Raw genomic sequence first — 18,479 nt, forward strand, 5'->3', positions numbered from 1 at the left:
TTCAACATCTCCGCTCTCAGTCCCCACTTCGTTTTCCATTTTTATGGACTAATGTGACCTTGGTATATTTTGCTGTCATTTGTAAATATGTTTTGTACATTCGACCACCGGGTTTTAATTTCAGCTAGGTCTCTCCTGGGGCCGTGCGATTTTACTCATCATTATAATGATATACATGTAAAAAATTTACTTTGTTTAAAAATTGCAACGAATTGTCGCGTGTTTGTTGTGCGCGTGCCTGCGCAGCCGTGCACGCAGAGCCTGGAGACGCTGAACCTGGGCCACAACAGCGTCGGCAACGAAGGCGTCCTGCGGCTCAAGGAGGGCCTCATCGCCAACCGCTCCGTGCTGCGCCTGGGACTGGCCTGCACGCGCATCACCTGCGAGGGTAAACGCGCAGCGTCGTACAGTCGCAGCACAGCAGGCCTCCCCGTGCCGGCCGGCGTGTCCCTGGAGGCCGGAGCGAAACGGCGCCTGCTGAATTGTCCCTGCCGAATTTCCCCTGCGTCGCTACGACGTTGCCAAGCCTGGCTCACCTGGTCCCCCGCCCCTCCTCTGCCACTTCAGGTGCAGTGGCCGTGGCGGAGTTCATCGCCGAGAGCCCGCGCATCGTCCGCATCGACCTGCGCGAGAACGACGTGAAGACGGGCGGCCTCATGGCGCTGGCGCTCGCCCTCAAGGTCAACACGTCGCTCGCCCGGCTCGACATCGACAAGGAGCCCAAGAAGGAGCAGGTGGGTCGTGGCGACGTCCCCGGGGCGGCTGTCAGAGGGAGAGGTCACTGCGGCTGAGGTCAGAGCAGGGATTGAAACGGAAGATTTTCTTTGCTGAGCATCGAAACGGACTTTCTGATACCTTTGGCGGGGAATCACACATTACACACACACACACACCCACCTTGATCACTTTTGTCACTACAAGGACCTCTTGCAGTGACAGAATCCCACTGATTGCACTCCCATTAGTAACGCAGTGTTGTTGCCTTGTCGGAAATATTCCCCTCGTTCCCGATCAGTGTGGCTAAGATGCTCGTTGTGACAGGTAAATAAGACCTGCCGGCTACTTACAATTCGTCAGCCTCATGTCCACGGACCGTATGACATGGAAGTCACAGGCCAAGTCCGGCCTGCGGTTCGTGGGTTCAGTCGTGCGTTTTAGTTTTTCGGTACCCAGAGAGGGTGGCCATGCAAGGGGGAAGCTGAAAGCCGGGTGACGGTGACGCTCTTAGAGAGGTGATTGAGCGGCGCTTGCCCAGCTGCTCGTGTTCTTCGAGGTGCGCCGCCCTCTTTAACCGGTTGAACGTCGATGAAGTGGACCGGGGATGAGGTCACGGGTCTGGGGCAGACCTTGCGACCGGGGTTATGATGCACGTGAGCAGAGGTCGCCCATAGTCGCGGACAACGGCCGTAATGACCGTGCTGTGGTAAATGGTGTGGACTCACGACCTTGCTGACCTTATGTCTGATTGTTAATGTTATACTTAGGTCCAGGTGTCATTTGAAGTTTCCAAATAGGCTCTTAACTGGCAATAAGCTAAGGTCGTCTATCGATCCGTCGGTTTGTTTCTACCATTTCTTTTTGTTGCACGTGATATTTTATTTTCACCGTTTTTTTTATCAGAATAATTTTTTTGTTTTAGTTTTTTCTCCAATTCTATTCCAATTGCGTTATCCGCATCATGTCATGAGGCGAGCGTGTCTTTGATTGTTCATAACTAAACAACCATAGAACAGCCCTTGAAGATGACATTGGAGAACTACTTCTGAAGTCATTCAATAGGCCTCTTTTTTTCAAACTGGAGTCGCCGTTCATATGCCCTGCATGTCATTCAAACCGATTTCCTGGGAGCTAACATTTAGCCAAATTAACTGCAAAACCAATTGTAACCGTGATGGTTATTAGTTCTTGCAGTCATTTGTCATTGGGCTGGGAACCATCAACTCACTACAACTTGAGAAACAGTTATTTTACATTTCCGTCTCTGAGTCAATGGGTCTCTGTGCTAGTGTGTGCATCTCTATACAAGTCTGTGGGTCTCTACGCATATAATCTTTACTTGAGAACCCTGTTTGAATCGCAGCTGGTTAAAACCTGGATTTGAACCCAGGATCTCGGTCGTACCAGCTCAGCGCACTAACTTCCGAGCTACCCAGCCACTTCCTGTAACAGTAAACTCAGATGTTCTTGACACGAGATCTCCCTGCGGGCTGGGCTGTGAGTTCGCGTTGCAATTCGCCGTGTGTTTATTGGTGAGTTCCGTCTTCCTGGCCGACGCTTGCCTTGGGGAGGACGCTGTCACATCGTGTTTGCCGCGAACCGCCTGCCGTGCGTGCTTCTCTCTCAAGCCCGCACGCACGCGCGCGCGCCAGCCTGCTCTTGACAAAAGAGCAGATGCTGTCCAGCGGCAGACAGAAGCAATTAGTGTTTTGGACAAGAGATTTGGTTTCCAGGCGACGACGGAGCCAGCGATCGGGGCAATGGGGGCGATCCTGACGCGGTACTCTGAGTGCCGCACTGTTAGGATAATTATAGACGGAGCCTGGTTGATGATTGGCCAGTGCCGCCCAACTCGAGTGCGGAGGCTCGTTAATAATAGATGATCGGCGTCGTGTGTGCGCTTCGACACCCCGTTGTGGCCACCGCTGCCATCGTCGCCATCGACGCTACTGCCGCTATTGCTGCCTTCTTGATTGTGCGTCTGCTGCTGCTGCTGTGTTAAGGATGCCGGTGCTCTCTCCTAGGGCTCGCAGACGTGGAGTTAGAAAATCGTAACGGGATTTTAAAACAAATTTAGTGGCAAAGTGCTGGCGGTGGCACGCATTGCGATGAAGACTCCAGTTGTAAATCTCGCAGAGCAGCGCAACCCTTCGTACTAGAGAACTCTGTGAAAGGAGACAATGGAGAGCTACCTCCGAGATCCTTCCAAGTGACGTCAGGTCCACACAGTAGGAGACTGCATGTTGCTTGGCCAAAGACTAATGTTGGTTGCGTGATGGGTGAACCGGTGTTTTAATTCAAAGGGTTGCAATTTAGCCAAGTTAAGTGCAGAACCAAATTTAATATGCCGGACTTTTTTGGGCAGTTATTGTTTATAATCACAGGTGGCTGAAAGCCAGATTCACACCCAGGATCTCAGCAGTGCCGGCTTAACACTCTGACCTCTGAACCGCCCGGCCACCTCAATTTCACCGGGGTTGGTTTGGCAGTTTAACGGATTGTCCAAAACACTTCCCCCCCCCCCCTTGGCGGTTTGCCCTGTTGAGTGTGATGGAGACATCAGCGCTGTGCTGGTTATAAATAACCTGGACGGATTCACGCAGTCTCGTTTAGCTAATGGGAAAACCCATCAGCCTGGCACACACAAAATACATATATATCTGATGGCCTGAAACTAAATGATAATGTTCATGCAAATAGGTGTTTTTAGACAGCAACAGCCCAACAGGAAGACCCAGCATGCTTTGCATGAAGTTGTTCTGCTGGTCCATCTTTCTCCCATAACCACTCAAACCGTGAGGTCATTGGGGAACCGTGCTGGCATCTCTCCTCGTTTTCTTCCTTCTCTTTGCCCCTTCCTAAATCCCTTCTTAGCAATTAGCATGTATGTGCTATTAAGAAGGACCATTTCCCAACAATTTGTGTGTTATGTGTTTTTGCTTCTAAAGAAGCATGACTGACAGATGTGGTGAGTTTTTTGTTATTTGTGCATCACTGCCAACGGTTGCAGCAGCAGCATCACCACATTTTCACGATCTCATAGGTCAGCTGGTTGTTCTGTAAACCCGTCCGCTCTGCGACGTTCTGAATCCCGCTGTTGCCTAAAGCAATAAATGCCTTGTGTCTCAGCTATTTTGTGCTGGTGGCTATCACAGGCTGTGTGAAGATGGCAATGTACGAATATGCTATTGTCGTCTTGACATGAAAAGCATGTTTTGAATGTCCCGTTTGTACCTTTGTTGTTCAAATGACATTTTTGGGCATACAATGCTCGCGATGGAAAACCTGCCTGCGACCAAATCATCTGGAACCCGCTCGATCTCATCGGATCTTGGATGCCAAGCAGGGTTTGGGCCTGGATACCGCTATGATGGGTTGACTACCTTGCACAGACAGGACAAGGATCTTGTTGTCCACACAGTCGCGGATGTCAGGCCGGTCAAGTGAGTCCTGTACTGGGGGTTATAACCCGCCACGACCCGCACAGTAACGGGGGGGGGGGGCCCTCACTTGGCAGTGGTTTAACTAAAGGGCTTTGCAATCTTATGAATATTCAAGTTTTAAATGAATTCCACATTTTGTATGCATGTGTGTGTATTTGTTTTAGTGATTCACTAAAACAAATAAGCCACTGCTACCCCCACTACCCCCGCCAACTCGCGCCATGCATCCCCAGGCCCCGGGGTTACACGGGGCCAGGAGACAACATTGGAGTTGTCTGCGCAGCGCGCGGCGCTAATCCTAAGCGATGGCGGTGTTAATGAGCTGCGATGCGTGCTTGCAGCGTCCTCTCCGGTCCCCGTGAACATTAATAACCGCGCCGTTAGTGCTGCGGTGGCCCCACGGCGGCGCCAGCGTAAATTATTATTTCAGCGACGCGTCGTGCATCACACGCGATGCCTCCTCCCGCTCACTAGCGAGGGGCTTCTCGCTCCCTCACGTCCCTCGTTCGTTCGTTCGCTCGCTCGCTCCTTCCCTCCATCTCTGCCTTCCTCTCCGCCCTTTCAATCCCTCCAAACTCTCCCTCCATCCCTCCCTCCCTTTCTTCCTTCATCCAAGAGGGCGTCGTGGCCAGCGCCTCTGATGCCACCGCACCCTCGCCATCGCTTCCTTCATTCTACACAGATCCCACAAGCCGATTGCACAGTCGAAAACCCGTTTTATAAGAACCGACGGTATAGCGTCGCCATCATCACCATCAATCTTGATTTGAAGCTTTCGTGACTGCAGGAATCCATACTCTTTGGTTCTTTTGTTAAAGTCACGTAGATAAAAAATGTATAGATCACGACGTTTCGATCGCAACACAAGCAACCGTCATCAGGTGAGACAAACACAGCAGGAGAACTGCTCCCCCTACCTCAGCAGTTCTCCTGCTGTGTTTGTCTCACCTGATGACGGTTGCTTGTGTTGATATCGAAACGTCGTGATCTATTAATTTCTATCTACGTGATTTTACTGAAAGAACCAGAGTATCATCACCATATTGGTTCTTTCGGTAAAGTCACGTAGAAGGAAAGTAATAAAATAATAAAAATAAAACATAATATTTGTATTATTTTATTACTTCCCTTCTACATGACTTTACCGAAAGAACCAAGAAGATGAATCCCTGCAGTCACGAAAGCTTTAAATCGAAATATCATCACCATCATCACCACCTTTATCATCATCACCATCATCACTTCCATCCGCCGTTGTATCTTCACCTTGGTCGGCCACCCCCGAGTGCTCAAAATTGACAATTTATGACTTAAAATCCGCGTGATTATGGCGCTGACTTTAAGGAGGGCAGAACCATGAAGACTCGCAAGCGTGGGTGGGATGGAGCTCCGAACCGCACGCCAGCCGGTGTTGCCGTGAGCGAGGGTCACCCGCCGGTCACGGGAATCATAATTATATATCTTTTATATACATTTTAAAATCACAACGATGCGCAACTGTTTTGTGTTCACCTCTTTGTGTGTGTCTGTGTGTGTGTGTTTAAATGCTTTTGTCTATGTGCCATTTGTTTTTCCACCGTTTGAGGCTTTGTGTTTATTTTGTTTGTCGGGCTGGGAGCGGGTTTTGCTTGGCAAGCTGTGTGCGTGCATTGTTTCCACACAACACATCCACAAGTAAACAACACTTTGTATGTTGAAATTCTTTCGCACCTTATGTGGACAACCGTGCTAATCGGAGGTGCAATGTGTTTTAACAACCTCTGATTCTAAATGTTTTTGTTTTTATATTGCCGCATCAACTTTTAACAAATTGGATCACATTTCGATTTAAAGCTTTCGTGACTGCAGGGATTCATCTTCTTGGCTCTTTCGGTAAAGTCACGTAGAAGGGAAATAATAAAATAATAAAAATAAAACATAATAAAATAATTCTCACGACGTTTCGGAGGCAACACAAGCTTCCGTCTTCAGGTGGAACCGTCACAGCACGATAGATGTATCAAGATAGCTGTATCAAGCTAACGATAGCTGTATCCACCTGAAGACGGAAGCTTGTGTTGCCTCCGGAACGTCGTGAGAATTATTTTATTATGTTTTATTTGTATTATTTTATTATTTCCCTTCTACGTGACTTTACCGAAAGAGCCAAGAAAATTGGATCACGTCGATTACAGACCGTACACAGGTTAATTACGTCATCCAGACCGTTAAGAAAATCGAGTGGGGCTTGGGCAGAACGTGTAACGGCCAGAACGGACGACAATTGGCCAAGAAGACTGACGGAGCGACAGCCAAGGAGTGGAGCACGCATACGAAATGAGGACGTACACGGTGGAGACGGATCGGAGAAATATCCTCGTGCGGGTCCCAGAGGTCGCAAACGGGTTTTGATTCCTTACCCGTACCCGGCCGCACCAGGGTCGCTAACGGGTACCCGTACCCTACCTGATACCCGGCCGGGTATCGTGTAGGGTATGGGGACGGGTACCTGATTACGACCTCTGGGATGAAGCCATGTTGCAGGCGCGGGTGGGTTGATTCTAGGAACTTGAATTGTGAGAAGAGACAAGACGTTGGGAAATGAGTGACAAACGGTTACTCACCAATGACTCACGGCTTACTCGTACTCGTACCCGGCCGCACCAGGGTTGCAAACGGGTACCCGTACCCGGCCAGGTACGGGTAGCCGGGTATCGGGTAGGGTACGGGTATCGGGTACCCGATTGCGACCTCTGGCGGGTCCCCGAGTCGATTGTTGCGTTGCAAGATCATGAGAGGGTGGCGGTAGCTTTGGGAGGCCTTCATCCAGCAGTAGATTGACGATAGCTTACGATGACAACGATGATGATTATTGTCTGCGTGTATCTCTTATCAAAGAATGAAACAATTTTAACAGTAGTTGTCTACGTGCAGTCAATACGGTGACCGTTACAAAGTTATCTATCAGGCGGTGTCTGGGAATTCCACGGAAGTTGACAATGACCGGTGTGTTACCAATACATTTTAAATCGACAATGAGTTGTGAGTGACATCACCAGGATTTGATTGTCACTCCGGTTAGCCCGCCGTGCATCTCCACTACAAATACGCTCCACTTGGAAAATGAAACTAAACGTTTGTCATATTTGTGCACAAGCACAAGAAAGACTGCCGACAGAGGAATAACTATGTAGTAGTCGACGTTTAACAAATGGCCCTTCCCCATAGCACTCGCTAAAATGTTATCTGTGTCTTCTACATATATATACAAATGAAAGTCTGTCTGTCTGTCTGTTCCAAATAAAAAGCCACACCGTTAAAGCTATCACCACCAAACTTGGCAGGGTTACCTTTTAATGCCCAGCGGAAAACCTCAGCTACATGACGAGCCTAAATTTTATATAGGGGGCGTGGAGCCCCCCAAACGGCACCCCCACATGCTCCCAGTGACGTCACAATCCCTAACCCTGCACGTGTGAACCTGGCCCCGCACATCCAACAGTGACGTAATGACCCCCTCCTCATCAAGTGAATCTGAAATTGACGTTGGTTGCATCGCCCAAAAACCCCGTTGGTGATTCCAATTAACGGTCAACTTCCGTGACCACGCCCGTCTCTTCGTGCGAGACGAACAACACGGCATCGTTCCCGCTTCAAAAAAAGCTTCACTGTATTCAGAAGGAGGGGGTCGGTGACGTTGCAGCAACTGTTAAGATTTTGCTGTGCCATGGGGCCTGTAATAATGTAATGTAACGTGCCACAATAGGGTACGAAGTTATACTGCATGTGATTGTAGGCAAATGTTCTGATTAATCACGAAGCATGGAGTCTGCAAGTGGCAGAGTAATACAGCAGGCACAGCAGTTGCTGAAAAAAGGTCTGATTGACCAATCTAGGACACATTGAACTCAAAAGGGAAAACACTATTCATTGACACCCCTCCTTCTAAATACAGTGATGGAGCTACTCTGCATTCACAAAAGATAGCCGCAGGTACCTGGGTATTTCCTGCCAATATATTTATATTTTCCTCTTTGGGGCAGTGTTATTCACTAATGCGTTTTTGTTGCAAGCTTTATTATTTGTCCAGATTGTCTTGGATCAGGCTTAAGAGACTGGTATGAGGCTACAGAACACTCTTGGCACGCACGCCACCCTTACTGCTTGAGACCGCCAAACAAACAATTAAAAGGTTAATTTAACTCTTGACGTGTCAATCAAGTTGTTGATTGATTTGGATATCGACCTGTGACGGCGAACGCAAGCAGACCATGATGTTCTCGTCCGTGTACCTCTGACCTCCGGCCCCTGCGCGTGTTTCTGCAGGTGAAGTGCTTCCTGGACACGCAGAAGAACCTGCAGACCGAGATCCAGAACTACTGCAAGCGCAACCGCGACGCCGCACGCGACCGGGAGGACGACGGCACGGGCCCCCCGTGTCTCTCCTCGCCCTCCTCGCCCACCACGTCCTTCGCTGCCCTCGACCTGCAGTCGCAGCAGCAGGAGCAGCAGGAGCAGCAGGAGCAGCAGTCGGCTGCTGGCACCCAGGTCGAGTCGGACGGAAGCGTCCCTCGGCCCGCTGGTCGCGACCGGGTGGAGCCGGGCGCAGTGGAGGAGCGGAGCCTACTGTTCGTGCAACAGCTGGTGGCCACCGCGACGTCCCCGCCGCCCCCCATGCTGCTGTCTCCTCTGCCGCCGCCGGCGCCGCCGGCGCCGCCTGCGCCGCCGCCCCCGCCGCCGCCTGCCGCCGTGGTCAGGAAGCCCAGCCGGTTCCGGGTCACTATCTCGGAGGAGCCGTGGCAGTCGCAGGTGAAGAGCGGCGCCGTGCAACACATGGTCAGGTCCGGCAGTCAGGACCTCGGGGGCGGGAAGAGCGACTCCCAGCGGCCGGGCGTCGGGGCGGAGGAAAGCGGTCGCGGTACGGAGGGCCCGACGGCGACATCGGGCGACGAGCATCGCGTCCGGAGGGACGGGACGCAGCCGGGAGTTTCGCAAGCCGACGGCAGAGCACGCGTGCAGCAGTCGAGTGGGGAAGCGGTGCCGGCAGGCCCAGAGGACGCGGCTCTCGTGAGAACGCCAGAGTCGGGCCGGTCAGGGGTCGTCCTGACCCATGACCCCGCGAGGTCAACTTGCGACGAGCGTGGCGCGCCGATGGACGGCGCCCGGGGTGGTAGTGGCAGGAGTCTGGGGAGCGGCGCTATTTCCGAGGGTGCTACAAACGAGGATCTCGCGGCTGTGACTTTACCGTCGGACCGGTCCGGCCGGGGCGAGCGAACGGCACGGCATGGGGAGGCCGGCACTGTCGCCGAGGGCGCCGCATGGCGACCAGGGAGGGACGCTGCCGAACGGCGGCGAAAGGAGCTCGTCGGTGGAAGCGACGGTGAAGACGGCGGCGCGGCGCACGTCCCCGGAGGAGGCGCCAGCTGCAACGGTTTGACGCTCGGTGGCGACGGCTCCGTTTTCGTCCGGGGCCACAACAGCGTGGACCAGGCCGGCCTGAACGAGCCCCCGGAGGAGGAGGAGGCGGCGGCGGTGGCGCCAGTGTCAGTCGGACCTTGCAGCGAGTCCGAGCTGGAGCTGGCGCTGGAGCGGGAGCTGGAGCGGGAGCTGGATGAGGAGCTGGACCACGCGGGGCCTACCCCGGCCGTCCCCAACGGCCTGCGGCCCGAGCTGGTACCGGACGGCGGGTGCCTGGCCACAGCGGACGGGGCGACGAAGAGCGCCGACGCGCCGCCTTTGGGTTCGCCGGAGGACGATGCCGGTGAGCATCGGCGAGTGTTAGTCACTCCTTCTAGCTCGTGTTTAAAAGCGTTAACGCATTGGCATCGTCCATCTGCGCGTATGTCCTCTTGTCTTTAATCGGGTTGGGGGAGGGCAATATACCTCTCGTAAAGCTGATCCAATGTGAATGAAGCGGCACTTTAAATTGTTGTTCTGGACAGAGTATATATAAAACTAGCACAATTATTGTTCATGATTTACTCCAATGCGTGCATCGCGCACTTGAGAACGGCCATCTGTTGGCGAATCGACGCGTCGCCACGCTCCCAGCACCGCATGCGAATTTGACCTCTCGGCCCCTGCTCCTCCTCCTTGCCGTGTCCCAAGGTGCGGATGTGGGCGTGACGGCGGCGGGCGCATTCGGTCGGGAGCTGGAGCAGCATTCGCAGGGAGGCAGCCAGGAGACGGCGCACTGACGTCACCCGCACCAGGTGAGGGTGTCCCCCCCTCTGCCCGTTCGCCCGCGCTCGCTCGGGGCCCCTGGGGGATGCCTTGTATCCCTGGTCTCCTCGTAAGCCAAGCAGGATGCAGCCAGGTTTCTACTTGGATGTGTGACCGTCACTTCCAACTGGCGCTTGCCAGGTTTTGTAGGCGTGCGGCTGCGAAGTGTAGCCAGGAGATGGTGTCACCCCCTCGGCTGCAGTACGGTGCTGGGTTGCTCCTGGGTTTTCTGGTGTCCTTTGACATGGGGCCAGACTCGTGAATGCACTTGTCCAGCCTTGCCAATGTTTCAGGACCATTCTGAACGTTTTTTTTGTTTACTCGTCAGATATTTCCGGATATATAAATGACATCGTTCTTGTAATTTATCATTGTAACTCTTGCCTCGTTGTTTTAACTGTTCTGATGATTGTGTTGTGATTCCAGGTTTTCGTCGGAAGATTAATTCGTCGCTTCCCTTCCACGCCTCATGGGACGCCCTGAACTTCTGCGAATTGAAATTTGTTGAATTTTTAATTTCCCTTCGTCCCGGCTGACGTCTTATCTCACCCCGTCGCTCCTCCTGCCTTCGATTCATTCATCGAGAGACTCGCTCTTTAAAGTCCACACACACTCACACACTCGCACACATCCTCGGACAATGCCGTCGACCCCATCCCTTTCCAACCAAAGACTGCCATGGCAAGATTTTGTTTCGCCATGTACAGGAAGCCTTGCGGGCTCCTCTTGGCGATTCTGGAGTCTCTAGTCCGTGTGATTCCTAAATGGTCAACACATCCAAAGCCTGCTCACTCTCCATTCTCATCTTGCCCGTTGTTGTTTCACTGATTTGTGATTTCTCACTGGACTTTACGGTGGCTTGATGACTAGCGTGAAGGGAAGGAGAGCGAGGAGGGGAGAGGGACAGAGGAGGAGAGCGGTATTAATGGACACGAGGTGACTCGGAGGACAGGGTGAATGATGAGAGGGGGAAGGCATGGGAGAAGAGTGGAGCGGAGATGAGGAGAGCAAGTGTGAGAGGGGCGGTATGGAGAAAATGAAGAAAGTGTGGGAAAGAGCAGACAGGGAGGAGCGGCAGAGTGAGGGGTGGATGAGGAGGCGAGCGGGTAGGCGAGACGCAGCGGGGATGCCAGGAGGGGAAGAGCGCCATCAAGAGAACATGCAACGTTGTCACAGATGTACTGGTGACCAATTTGAAATGTACACTAACCCATAGTTCGGGCTTGAGCGTCACTAAATCCACACATCCAAAGCTTTAATCGGAGGCTGATATATTTACTTAACGTGGGTGGGGGGGGTGTACAGGTCTCCTTTATTTTGCCGAGCACCGGGGTCGCGCAGGCGGTGATGCGGCTGGGATCTGGGCACAAAACTGCTGTTTTGCACACTCTCCGCGCGAGCCCTCTGCCGTCCCAACTCCTCCGTTCGTTGCTGGACGAACATTTGATTATTTTGAGAACATTTTCCCCGCCCTCTTCCTCATCACATAATCCCGTGCATCCTGAATTTGGTTGCGCGTGTTCGGTGCGAGCGCGCAGCGTCGGTTGGGATGTTGCCGTCGGGGGCCGCGTCGGCACAACGGGGTGGGGGAGGCCTCCAGCGCCGGCGACGATGCCAACGACGGCGGTGGCTTTGGTGGCGAGGAGCGGTGGGGGAGCGGTGGGCAATGGTGGGAGTGGCGATCGCGCGTGCATGCAGTTAACTTTTCTTTACTTGAAACGGCGGAGTGTCCACCCCTGCCTGCCGCCCGTGTATCGCGTGATGAGCGTCGTGCGTGCCCGACCGCCTTTGTCTCCCCACTTCCCCCCCCCCCCCCCACACCATCACCTGTGCTGTGGGTGGAAAACGTGGGCCTGGCATGCTGGGAAGAAGTCCGTGGGCCCAATCTTTAGCCAAGGTGCTCACTGGGTTAGGTGGCTCACATCTCTTAAGCCTAATTAATGACTTAATTATTTAGTTAAGACTCTTAATTATCTGGGAGAGAGTCCTGGTTGCAACTCAAGCCTCTTTGATATGAGAGTTTGATCGTGGACGGTGAGATTCGCTGGGTTAGACTTGGGTTCGAATCGTGAGGTGGAGGGTTGGATGAGTTATATATATATTACACATGGCGCTTTATGTTTTTTTGTGTTTTCTCTTAATTTGTGTATAATTTTTTTTGCGTTTGTCAAAGGCTTGCGGACAAGGGGAGGGCCCTGGTGGTGGCTTTGATTTTGAGGTTTATTATCAAAAAGAGTTAATTGTTTGCGATTCCCGAACTCGAGATAATTACAGTCACGGTTTAGGTGTAGGAGTGTACAAAATGATCCATTCGTAACGTTAGTAAGTGCTGTTCGTGAGCACCTATCAAGGCTGGCACGAAACACGGGGAGGGGTTGGTGTGACCCAGCTCCGTTAAAGCCCAAATGACTTTGTCTCCCAAATGCTGATACTCACACAGTATGCAAGGTACTCCTTTAAGACGGAGTCAACCTTGGGGAGGCACAAGAGAGGTGCAAAAACCCTGTATCACGGATGTAGAGCATGGCCAGGAAAAGCACATGCACACACATACACATAGGCATGACAAACGCTCACATAGTCTCGTACATCTGTCACTTGCAGAAGCTGCTTCTGGTTTGCCGTTCATTGCTTTGTCAGTCCTCGCTGGGGTCTCGTGGGTTGGAGTGTGGGCTTCACATGGGATTATAATTCACACTGCCCCCGCCCCCACTCTTGCTCCACGTGGCGATAGGGAAGCTTTAATTGCTTTTTACAAACGACGTAATTCTGGAAACACGAGTGAACGCAGAGCGGCCTCGCAGCCCCTTCTCGGTTGTGTGCGCTCCCACTTGACCTGTAGAGGAATCCACCCCAGTTGTCGCACCATCGGTCGTTGCTGAGCTGGGCTGCGGCAAGGCTTCGGAGAGATGCAGACTTTTGGTTTGGGGACTGGGTTTCGGCTGAACTCTCTATGGGTTTTGGCCGGGTTTAGACGAGACACCGACTGGGTTTGGGTTACATTTGGATTGTTCTGGGGCTGGTTCTGAGCCGGATTGGAGCTCGGTTCAGACTGGGTTCAGGCTGGCTTTAGACTGGATTTGGGCTACATTTGCTTGGTATTTAAGCCACGTACAGGCCAGGTTTGATCTTATTTTTGGGATAAATCTACATTGTCGGATTACCTCCCTTCTCGCCCTGACCTCACGGCGACCGTGCTTGTGTTTGCATTACCGATGTTATTATTGTGGTGTTGTTGTTTTAAGCAGTTTATTTTGTTGGCTCCAGATACAGATGGATGTTACGACTCGCAACGCAGTTGTCAAGTTTGCTCGCTATGCAAGTGCCTCCCACACCCTGAGGGACACGGAGACATTTTATTTTTAAATCGTACAGGGAGCGATTGCGTGAAAGTAAATAAAATTCAGTTAAAATTAATTTTCCTCCCCGAGCGAGGCAACGACTTGGAGATTCGTCGGCGGGCCTTCGTGTGGACGATGATGATGAAGGCCGTGGGGACCAACCACGTCCCTCCAAGCGACTGGAAACAAAATCTGGTTTAGGTTTAACCTCTCGCAACGCGTATTCCGAATGCGCGCCGCAGAGAGCCGCATGACACCACAGCCACAGCAGCGGTCCATTGTTCTCTGTATTGATTTATATTCCATGTTAGCTCGCAGGCAATCTTAAACGAGACGGAGAAGAATTAATTCTTGGGTAGAATCGTGACCCCCGAATGGCATGACGATGCGTAGATGTGTAGCATCGATGGGAGGTGACTCTTTACACGTGTGATGCTCGCACACGGTGTGCTGCTGTGTGCACCTAAAAGCGCAATGTGTACACGTGTGATGCTCGCACGCGGTGTGCTGCTGTGTGCACCTAAAAGCGCAATGTGTACGCGTGTGCGTGCACACAGCGCGGTGTATGTACCCGAGGCATGCTGTGTCCACATGCATGCGCGCAGTAACGCGGTCAACGCACAGTGTACTGCGTGCAAACGCACATACACGCACCTCTGATTCGCGTGGTTGGCTATGCACGGTGCGAAAGAAGTTTGACATACATACACGCTTTATGCATGTACAGTATACTTTGTCCATGTAATAATATGGTTGTGTGTGCGCATGCACATACACAATCTAACGTGTACACACACCACGCGGTGGTGCTTCATGGGCAGTTACACAAATTATGCAACCTCCGTCACATTCAACCGAATGATTCGTGACGGGTGTCGCTTCGGAAGTTGTCGTAGTCTTAGGAAAAAAATTGATTGCTCTGTGGGAGAGAGTCGGGTGGTTTGAGGGACACAAAACCCGAACGCGCCGTCGCCATTGTGGCGTCGGTGACGCAAAGTGAGTTGGGTCCGAGTGTGTCCGACACCGCCGTGTTTTATGGGCATCGTCGAGAAAGGTGGCGGGGGTGGACATAACTTCTGTTTGAAGTGCAGCCCCCAATCGGTTGGCGTTTGGCGCCCAAGTGGAACGGGGCCACGTCAGGAATGTGTTTACCCACGTGTCTCTGAGTGGCCCAGGTGTACTTCCAAATTTCTGGAACTGCCCCTCCCATGAGCCCCACACGGCCCCTGATGCTTCTCGCTCTCATGGCTCAGGTGAGAAGAGGGGGTTGGGGGTTGAAACCTGTCTGGATCTCCCTTAAGGGGAGGTGGGGGGGGGGGTTGAGGGGTGGAGCTAAGATTCTTGATCACTGCCAGGTTCATTCACCAGCAGATGTCAAAGTTGCCGTGGCTGTAGCTGCTGCTGCTGTTTACGTTCTGGTTTAGAGCAGTGTTTTTGTTGACATTTTTTTGCTTTTTGGGTGTAATTTTCACTCCCCCCCCCCCCGATGGCTGATTTATTATGTTCGTTGGCATGAGACCAGGCCGTCAATAGCACGCACGCTCTGGGTGACCGTCGCTAATCAGGGGGGAGTGGTGGTGGTAGTGGCGCTGGGTTTTGTATTCGCGGTGCCTGCCGTGCGCATCTCTCGGTGTGCAGTACACGATGAGAATTGGAAGCAGTGGTTTGTCTACCCTGGGAAGCCTCACTGGGCTCTCTCTGATGTGCGTGGTATTTTTCGGGTCGTACCGCGCTCTGTTCGGCGCGTTGTCTTAAGTTTCGTTGCGCGTGCTGGGACTTCTTCGGGAACCAAACGGGGGTTCCTGAAGAAGCTCGCCGGCGAGTTGAGCGGAACGTCTGACATCGTGCGGCGGAACGGCCGCAAAGCGGCACAACCCAGAAACACATCGGAGAGATGCACAGCAGCACAACGGCGAATACCTGCGCAGTAGCAAGCCTCACTTAGCCCCGAACTTCCTAATGCAGGGAAATGTCCGGCCACTTCCCTTTTAATGAGTATATTTTGCGTACGCCAAATGAATGAGAGCCCGGAGAATACGCACCCATGCGAGAGGGGGGATCGCACTCGGCCATATCGTGGCAACGATACTGTAGAGAGCAGAGCTTTCGGGGTCTGCTAACTCTGTGACAGCCAGGAGACCCTGCAGCATGAAGCGATGGCCAGGTGCGGTAGTGACACGATCAACGCCATTGCCCGTGTTGACCTCTTGACCTTGGTGGAGGGCGGACTGGGCAGGCGAGTTGGGACAATGCTGAGGCTGGGTGGGAGATGTGGGGGGGAGGGTAGGGGTTAGGGTCGGGGTCGGCAGGTGACCCCTGCGCGCTAAGAGAAGCTCTCTCCCGTGTTTGTTTTTAAATCTGCACTGCCTTCGTGGCTCGAACCCGAAACTTTTATACGCGATTGCGCGTGTCTGTCCGCCGATCCGAGACGGTTCTGGGCCCGGCGCGCTGCGCACATCTCTGTCCAACGCTCTCATCCCACGATTTGTATTTGTCCCTTACATAGTAATAATTTAATAATTGTCACTATAGTAATATTGTGTATAGAGATGTTATTAAGTTTCACGTTTTGCCTTTGCGTTCTGGGTGTTAATGCGTCCGCTTATTCTTGGGGTTTTTTTGCGGGGGGTGGGGGGGTGACATTGTGTTTTGCCTTTATTTAGTTTTTCATGTTTAAAATCATCCTTAGAATCGGTGCTGCTGTTGGCAATGAGTAATAATCGCGAGAATAATAAAAAAAACTCAAATCAAACGCTTGGGCGGAGGGGAGCGCGAAGGCAGCAGGAACTGCGACCGTGACCGAACGGGGACCCGGCGCGAGTTCCAATTTTATTCGTGTACAGAACCTTTTCGCATTGCTGGGTGAGCGGGGTGGGTGGTTCAGTGAGTGTAGAGATGCCTCAGTGGTTGGGTGGTTTGATAAATGGATGAGTGGCTGGGCGGGCGGATAGGTGGATTGTGAGTCGGTGCTCGCCTTTGCGGCGAGGTGGGTGATTAAAGTACATGTGTGGGGGGGAGTGAGTGACTTGGGTGTGTGTGGGTAAATTGGGTAGGTAGGTGGGTGGGTGAGTGGTTGGTTTTTTGTGGATGTGAGTAGGTGCGTAGTTTCACCAGAGGGCGGGGAGGCGAGTGATTAGGTAAGTGGGTGAGTGGCTGATTGAGATGGGGAAGTTGTTGGTGGGTAAGTTGTGGATGTGAGTAGGTGAGTGGCTTCGTGCTTGGATGGATAATTGTGTGTCTGCGCGCGAGTGCATGTCTAAGTGGGTGGGTGATCGGGTGGGTGGGTGATCGGGTGGGTGGGTGGAGGAGTTTTTGTTTTTTTTGGGACGTGGTGCGGGTTGCCTTCTATTGTAATTACCGCCCGGACACTACACTGGGTGTGTGTGTGCATGACACTAATCCACCGCTGGGCCCAAGCGGTGCACGGGCAGGGCGCGGGTGCGCAGTCTGCGAGCTTCTCTCCCTCGCGCTGCATTGCCCCCCGGGAGTTGGGGCATTGGGGTGGGCGAGCGCGGTGGGAGATGAGGGGAGCGGAGCGGGGGAGAAGGTGTGGAGGAGAGCGAGCGAGGGATGTCCACGGCGGGGTTCACTTCATCAAGTATTTGTGGAATTCTATCCATCCACCAGAGTTGACCTCCACCCTCCTGCACCCGTCCTCCACCTCCAGTGTCCACCCACCATGGTCTCTCCCGTCCGTCCACCCACCTCCCCGTGCCTTCATTTTAAATAGCTCTGCCGTGTGTACATATTATATATAAATACAGTATATATGTGTGTGTGCGTGCGTGCGCGCTCTCATAAGTTGGCATCGCATCTTGGTACTGCTCTGTTTGGAGTGTGGAGCATGGTTCTTCAGAGCGTCGTCCACTTAATTTAAACATCTGTCTGCCACCCTCCTCCACCCGTGCCCCCTCCCATGTCCCATGATCGTTGGCCACCACCGCTGCTGTTGCTGCTGCCCTGGTGGCGCGGGGCGTGTTTTCACGGAGGGTTGTTTGACCGATAAGCTTGGTCGGAGATGGTGCGGGCTGTGTACACTTTTAGGCAGGGGGACGAGGGCAGAGGGAGGGTGGAGGAGGTGTCATCCATGTGCCCGTCCGTGTATGATCGTGTATAAGAAATAAAACATGCGTTTTGCAAAATATCCACGGTCGTCTCCTGTCGTGGTGTCTGTTTTAGCTGCTAAACTCGATAACTCGCCAGATTAAAAAAAAAACTAATCCAAAAATCCCAAAACTAAAAGTACTAAGCCAATTACTCAATTATGATTACACACAGCAACATTAGGGGGGCAGGTGAGGCAGTGCGCCCGCGGGCTTCACATCTGAGGGGGCTTCATTAGAAGGTGAAGTGGAGGCCTCATCTGGAATTTTACCCAGAGCCTCCAAAACAGCCTTTGGGGCAACCCAACGATTCACAAGAGGACAGAGAAAATTGTCACCATCGAGTTCAAGGTCATCGGGAATGGTGTCTTTTGTTCCACCAGGCAGGAACTCAAGAGACCATAATACGTCTCATTTGCAGCAGTGACCTGGGTATTAACATACGACAGCGGCTCAGCCTGCCGAGTAGCAAAGTTGTTGTCACGAGACACGAATACAATCTAAATTTGTGCAATGGGCAGTTCCGCGTAGCTTTTTCCGCCGTCCCGTGGACCGCAGGTTTTTATCGACTGCCCTAAACTCGAGCGGTGTGCAACCAACCCCCCTCTCCGCTCCCTTCATGGGTGCAGGGAGCCTGGTCAGACTGAAGGGGGAGGCGGAGGAGGGATGCGGCT

At 52.7% G+C, this 18,479-nt stretch overlaps 1 protein-coding gene across 1 annotated transcript in view; it reads left to right on the forward strand.

Moving 5' to 3' along the window:
• Nucleotides 1–17,842, forward strand: part of PPP1R37 (protein phosphatase 1 regulatory subunit 37) — a 32,073-nt gene extending 14,231 nt beyond the window's left edge. Inside the window, 5 exon segments of the mRNA XM_061581028.1 lie at nt 247–388; nt 568–734; nt 8,466–9,900; nt 10,248–10,351; nt 10,788–17,842. Of these exon segments, the coding sequence (XP_061437012.1) occupies nt 247–388; nt 568–734; nt 8,466–9,900; nt 10,248–10,336 (1,833 nt within the window). The 3' untranslated portion in view covers nt 10,337–10,351; nt 10,788–17,842.
• The last annotated feature ends 637 nt before the right edge of the window (nt 17,843–18,479 follow it).

This window comes from Lethenteron reissneri, chromosome 8 (genome assembly GCF_015708825.2).
Source record: "Lethenteron reissneri isolate LAM-NWPU_2019-01 chromosome 8, ASM1570882v1, whole genome shotgun sequence".
Classification (NCBI taxonomy): domain Eukaryota; kingdom Metazoa; phylum Chordata; class Hyperoartia; order Petromyzontiformes; family Petromyzontidae; genus Lethenteron; species Lethenteron reissneri.